Here is a 6,630-nt window from a genome sequence, read left to right as displayed (position 1 = left end):
TCGTTATGAATATTATTTTCAAGGATTGTAATTGAACCATAAACATTCACTTGGGGATAAAATTTCAGTATGCAGCCCTTAAAAAACCCTTGAGAAATACTCCACCATTTTGCATATATGGATTTCAGAAGCAAGTTTGTGAGGGATAATACAGTCTTCTGATCTTGTAGGACCCAAAAGAGGTTTCTGTTCTTCTCATGGTCTAGATGAATTTAGAGCAGATGAATTTAGTGGAATTCACAGAGCCAGAAACTAAATCCTCCAGGCCACTGCTGGCTATCAGGAAATAATAACATTTATCCACAGATGAGATGCAAAACAGATAGCAGTGGCAGGAGTTTCCGTATGTGGCTTGCCAAGCTGCCGCTGCAGGGCCCACACATGTGGGGTGGTGGTGCCCCCGTGCCGACTCCTGAGATGCTCCTCAAGGACACCAGCCATGCTTGCTGCGACCCACCGCGAGCTGACTCAAGCCATTCACTGAATTTAGACTCAGAAACGGTCGCTGAGATGGTAATTTAATCCAAGTGTTGTTTTTCACCGAAATGGGTGAGGAACGCTGTGCAGGTGTGACCGCGAGTCCTTGCAGAGACTGGAGCTAACTGCCAGCAGTAAAATACGTTGTGCTAAAGGACATGATAGATGTGACGGACAGGGGCTGAGCTGATTGCGCTCACCATGGCAAGCAATGGCAGTAATTGAGGTAAATAATATTGCTAAATGAATGACATTGCATAAATTTGCTCTAATTCCCTTTATAGAACATCTTAGCTACTATACACTGTCAGTAACTATGTAAGGCTTTTGATCAAATATATTGTGTGGCTCTCTTATTACGGCAGTCTTTATAAATAAAGCAGTGAAGAACTGAATAAAAGGCAGTAACAGACTGTGTAAAATTAAAGCCAACTAGCCTGGTTCTCCTTTTTCTACACTGTTATAAATCAGAAACAACACTGTTTGTGTCACTGGAATTTCAGTGAAGTAAAACATCTCCAAAGAGAAGAACCACTGCTAAAAATCAAAGCAGGTGTTTATTTATGTCTCAGGGATCACTATTTTTAGTGCGGGAAAATTTTCCGGAATCTGTGGCCCAACCTTTTCTTTAGTCTAAACCTTTTCACTCCGTTGGACAGAGTATGAATGAAAATCAGACATTAGATATTTCATGCTCTGCCACTGAATCTGCTCTATCTTACCCAATATTAAAGGCCTGTTAATGCCTTGGGCATCTGTAGCTGACCCTTTGTATTAAGACCTCCTCTGCAGTGGATGCCTCATGCATATGCCCATTGATGTATTTTAGAGTAAAGATAATTTTTTGTTTTGGGTGTCTGCTCTGGCTTCATATTCCACAGAAAATGCCGCTTGTATCTGTTTTTTCGTGTCTGTATTTCCTCCTACTCCCTGATATTATGTACTGTTGTACTCGAGAGAAAGAGCTTTCTTACGTCCATCTTTGTCAAAACCCTGGGAGCCACTTAAACATCTCTTTAAAGGGCTCTCTATCCCTTGGGTGAATTTTCCCCTAACTGTATTCTTTAACTCCAAAAGGGGTTTGGGGACATAGTTTCTATGAAAGATGCTATAGAAAACAAAGTTGCATTGCTAGTGGTTCTGCTTTTATATTTCTATCCAGGTGAGTCTCTGCACACCAATTTGCTTTCTCTTTTCCAATACCCATCTCCTCCTGGGGCTAGTTCCTGGGACAGAGCTGTCTTCAAATAATTTAATTATCATGTGGCATGCACTTTTTTAGTCCCCCCTGAAATGGTGTGTGATGTCTTTGGTTTACACCACTTGTTGGAAAACACTGCAAAGCATTGAAAAAAACTATTAAATTGTTACAGTATTGGATGCCAACACACAGGGCTATTAGTCTAATTCATCCTTCAGATCAAAGCCCACACAGGCAGCTCTCCTGCCTACAGCTATTTTCCTTTTACTTTCCTGCTTGACAGTAGTCCCTCATATCCCTCTGTTCTGCTCTCTTTGAACATACACATTTTCCTTTAGTCATGGAAATATAATTTATGTCTATTATGCTGCATTATAGATTGCAGATCAGCACAAGCGCGCGTTGCTGCCTGGAACGTCTGTTTATTGTACGTCGGGGTTTCTAAAAATAAATAAATAAGACCCCCTCCCCGCTTCGCCGGGGAGAGAAGAACAAGGAGCGGGAGGGCTTTGGGGGAGGAGGAAGGGGGGCCGCACTCCGGGCTCAAAGTTTAATTTACAAGTGGAGACCTTGCAGCGTGATTTATTAACACCACGCGGTTCGCTGCCGTGGCGCTGCGGCCGGGGCACCGCCGGCCCCGCTCCCGCCCCGACCACCCACGAGCGGCGCCCCGGCGGGCGCTCCGGTCCCGGTGGGCGCTCCCGGTCCCGGTCCCGTTCCCGGTCCCGGTCCCGGTCCCGGTCCCGGTGCGGCGCTCCCGATCCCGGTCTCGTCGGGCGCTCCCGGTCCCGGTGCGGCGCTCCTGGACTCGGTCCCGGTGCGGTGCTCCCGGTCCCGGCGGGCGCTCCGGTCCCGGTCCCGGCGCAGCGCTCCCGGTGCTGATCCCAGGAACAGTCCCCACCCCGACACCGGGGGAGCGCGTGTGCGCGGAGGGGGGTGAGGAGGGGAGAGAGGGAACGAGACGGGCGGAGGGGAGGGAAAGAGGGAGGAGGGAGCCCGAGCGCTGCGAAGCGTCCCTCCATCGCCCTCACTCCGCGGGAGCTGCGCGAGGAGCAGGAGGATGTTCGACAACACGCAGTACCCCTATAACTGCTTCAATTACGACGGGGATGATTATCCAACCTGTAGTTCGGACGAAGAGAAAAAATTCACCCGACCGGCATACAGGTAAGAGGAAGTTTCCCCCAGCACCGCTCTCCCCGGGGAGCCGTCAGAGCGTGGGAAAGCCCCTCTCCAGGCGGCCGGGGACCTCGGGGGGGGGGGGGGGATTTCGCCCCTTCCTTGCCTGAAGTGTTCATGGCTCGTTTCCTCCCTCCTGGGTCACAGCAGCCCTGCTGTGCTGGTCCCACTGCTCAATCACCAGTGCTTGCTTCCCTGCTCTCAGGAGCCCCAGAGAAAGGGGTTTACGTGGGCAAGAGGCATGGTCATGGGAGACCACAGCGCAGGTGTCCGCAGCTACGGCCCAGGGCCTTCCCGCGCCCGAGGGCTGGCGTCTCCGAGGTTGCTCCATCTCATTGGAGCCTTCAAGTTCAGGGAAACTTCTCCGATAGGACCTGAGATGCAAGCGGTCCTTCCTTACTCTTCCCATGTCTAAGCCCTCGTGAGAGGGTGAGCAGCCTGGTGGGGATCCGGCGGTCTGGGAGTAACGCCTGCGTTTCGTGCCACCCGACTGGCGCGGGACAGGCAGCAGCGGTGCTCCGCTACGGCGAGGCAGAGCCCGTCCCGTCTGCCGGGGCGGCCGGGGTCAGGATGCAGAGCCACATGGGCACCTCTCATAAGTGGGATCGTATGCACATATGTACCTGTGTGATCCTTGTTATATGAGTGCTCATTACCTGAGGATATGATATATGATGATATTATATTGTCCTCCTTATTACCTGCATACAGAGCAATGGTGTAACAGCCAGTTTTCTTTTTTTCAGCTACATTGCCTTAATCGCAATGGCCATCCAGCAAAGTCCGTCAAATAAAGTCACCCTCTCTGGCATTTATGACTTTATAATGAAGAAATTTCCTTACTACAGATCAAATCAAAGAGCCTGGCAGAACTCCATCCGACATAACTTATCACTTAACAGTTGTTTTGTAAAGGTAAGCTGAATAACTGTATATTTACATACACACTGTGCATAGATTAAAAAAATGCAGCAGTAACCTCATCACTAGGAAAGAAAAGAAACAAACAGCTGAGCTACAAATCACTTAAAATCTAAGTTGTCATTTATAAAGATAAAGATCATGTCCTTGTCTGATGCGTGCTAATAGCTAACAAACTGAAGAGGCTGGAGTTTACATCCTATTCATATAATGATAGAGAATAGGCTTAAAAGTCTTGTCATTTGTGTTTACACCATTCTTGAATGTAAATGAATGCAGATGTTAAGCAGCAGCATCTGTAACACATACAAATACTGAACTGCCTTTAAATAAATACAGGTTCCCAGAACAGAAGGGAATGAGAAGGGGAAAGGAAACTATTGGAGCTTTGCAACGGGATGTGAGTCGATGCTGGATCTCTTTGAAAATGGGAATTACAGGCGAAGACGGAGGAGGAGGAACATGAAAAGGGAACATAAGGAGCAGAGACCAAGCAGAGGGAAAAGTCCTTCATCCCCTGATATGTCTTCTACAGACTCTGGTTTAAACATTTCCTCTTCTGAAAGTAAACACGAAAGAATTGAATCAGGACCAAGACTATTGGAACCTCATGGGTTTGCTCCAAACACTACAACCACCAGGCAGAGCCTAAGCAATTCCTCCTTAGGAAAATCGAATTCTGAAATTAAATTTAGCATCGATTACATTCTCTCAGCCCCTGACCCTTTGCCTGTTCTAAGATCTCAGTATAATATGCAGGAAAATAAATATCATCTACTGGAGGCCCAGCAAATTAATCTCCAGTTCTGGACAATGTGATGTTATTTATACGCGGTAACAAAGTCTGAGTTGCAGCGTATTCAGCAGCCTTGCGTCACTGAAAATCAGCCGTCTGCCTCCTCTTTTTTTCCACAAGTAGTATTCAGAAAGGGTTACCAATCCATCAGCTGATACTCTGCCTATACCAAAAGAACTTTGCTAAGGTTGAAGTATAAATAACAGTTATCAACACCAGTTTTCACTATGCTGAAATTCATGAAATTCTAGCTTTGTTTTCTGAACTATCCTGGACTTCATTTAACACCACACAGATTTCCTCTCTTGAGCAGATTCCAACAGAAAAGAGACTTGTTTATCACCCATTGCTTTATTAAAGACAAAGTGGATTTGATTCCACTTTCACTGGTGGAAATTAGAATTAATTCCATTGAAGTATATAGGTCAGATCTTAAGCTGATCTAAAATGGTGTAATTCTGTGGATTTACACTGGCTGAGAATGTAAAGGGTTGGGGGGTGGTTTTGTTTTCTTAAAAGGAATCACGGGAAAGCACTAGGTCTTCCCTTAGTTTTGATTTTAGCATCATGTCTCAAGCTATAGTAAGTACCATGCAGCATTAATCCATCATTAATTGGTAAATATGGTTATTAATAGGTGTTTAAGGTATATTATGTTGATATTCAGGACAGAGTTATTTAAACTGTTGAAGTGAAGTTATATTCAAAATAATTCCAAGAAAGCTAATTGCAAGGCTGTTAAACTCCAGTAGACTTTGACGAATAAAGTAACAGAGGCATAGGGACTCCTAATGCCTTGTTAAAAAAAAAAAAAAAGTTCTCCTCTTATAGTATCAGAAGGCTTCCTGAGATGCTGCAGGAAAGTCCTTGAATATATTTCATTTAGCAAGTATGACGGGAGGAGCAGCCTCGCAAGAACCTGGAACCAGTGTCGACCCAAGCCAGAATTCCGTCCACCTGCTTTGAGACAAGTTGCATATTCCTATTAAATAGATTTTTATTGATCCTTCCTGCAAGCAATCACCAAAGTAGTACTTGATACAATTTCAGCAAAGCTAGTGAGGTTTATAATTTACAGAGAGCAATGCTAGCTCACGAGCTCCATTTCTAACGAAAGCCCTTTCATTACCATTTACACTGTAACAGGGTATTTCAGAACAGACCCTTATGGACAATGATGAACTGTAACCAACATTTAAGAACTTGCTTTTATATAACTTGTTGTTCACGATGAATTGCTTCCAGTACCTAATGGCAACATTAGCAGAGACTCCACAAAATGTTGGGTTTTGGCTTGGCTACTACAAACTTCACCTACCACAGATAAAAGAAAAAAGACAAGGATTCCGGTGATTTTAAGCAATTATATACAGAGAGATAAAATTATCTTTGCAACATGAACTGAAGGTAAATGAAAGTATATGAGATAAGAGTAAGCAAAACTGTGCTAGAGGTATGCTCAGGCATGACTTGAATTTTTATGCAGAAGCTTTGACATTTCACTAAGTTATTTTACATTGTGGCTAATATATACTGTATGTTTATACTATATAGTCTTATATATTGTTACTGAGAAAGGGAGCAATATCACTGCACTTATATGTTGTAAAAATGTATGATGTATGTTGTCGTGATGTTAAAAGTCCTGCCACGTACTTAAAATTCACCATCAGCAGTATTTCACACAAGTTGGTAATAAATGATCATTTCTTTGGAAAACTAACACTTGGCATCTTCAGGCATTTCCATAGCATGCAAAATTCTTTATTTTTTCTTCTTTAAAAAAGGGAAAAAATGAACAATCATGTCAAAGTTAGGTCACTGCATGTCTTCCAAACTTCCAGAGGATAAATTCTTACAACCAAATTCTGCCTTCAAATAAGAGCCTTCAATTAGCTGCGAATCAATGGTTGTTTCGTGCTATCATCTGAAAGCAAAATTTGGCTCATTAGATGCGATTGATCTGCTGTTTCCACTGATGCTAAAAAAGAGGAAAACCTCTGGAATCTCTGGGCAGATGGATTCCCATTGGGAGAGGGAAGAGCATTTGCTCCTT

At 44.4% G+C, this 6,630-nt stretch overlaps 1 protein-coding gene across 1 annotated transcript; it reads left to right on the top strand.

The window, feature by feature from the left end:
* The first annotated feature begins 2,619 nt into the window (after window positions 1–2,619).
* On the top strand, window positions 2,620–6,297 carry FOXL3 (forkhead box L3). The gene is made up of 3 exons (XM_026116100.2): window positions 2,620–2,845; window positions 3,604–3,772; window positions 4,118–6,297. The coding sequence occupies exons 1-3, from the start codon at window positions 2,739–2,741 to the stop codon at window positions 4,595–4,597; spliced, it is 756 nt and encodes a 251-aa protein (XP_025971885.2). The 5' UTR covers window positions 2,620–2,738; the 3' UTR covers window positions 4,598–6,297.
* The last annotated feature ends 333 nt before the right edge of the window (window positions 6,298–6,630 follow it).

The sequence above is a fragment of the Dromaius novaehollandiae genome, chromosome 14, assembly GCF_036370855.1.
Source record: "Dromaius novaehollandiae isolate bDroNov1 chromosome 14, bDroNov1.hap1, whole genome shotgun sequence".
Lineage (NCBI taxonomy): Eukaryota > Metazoa > Chordata > Aves > Casuariiformes > Dromaiidae > Dromaius > Dromaius novaehollandiae.
The sequence above is the reverse complement of the archived record's forward strand: the minus strand, read 5'-3'. Positions and strand labels throughout refer to the sequence as shown.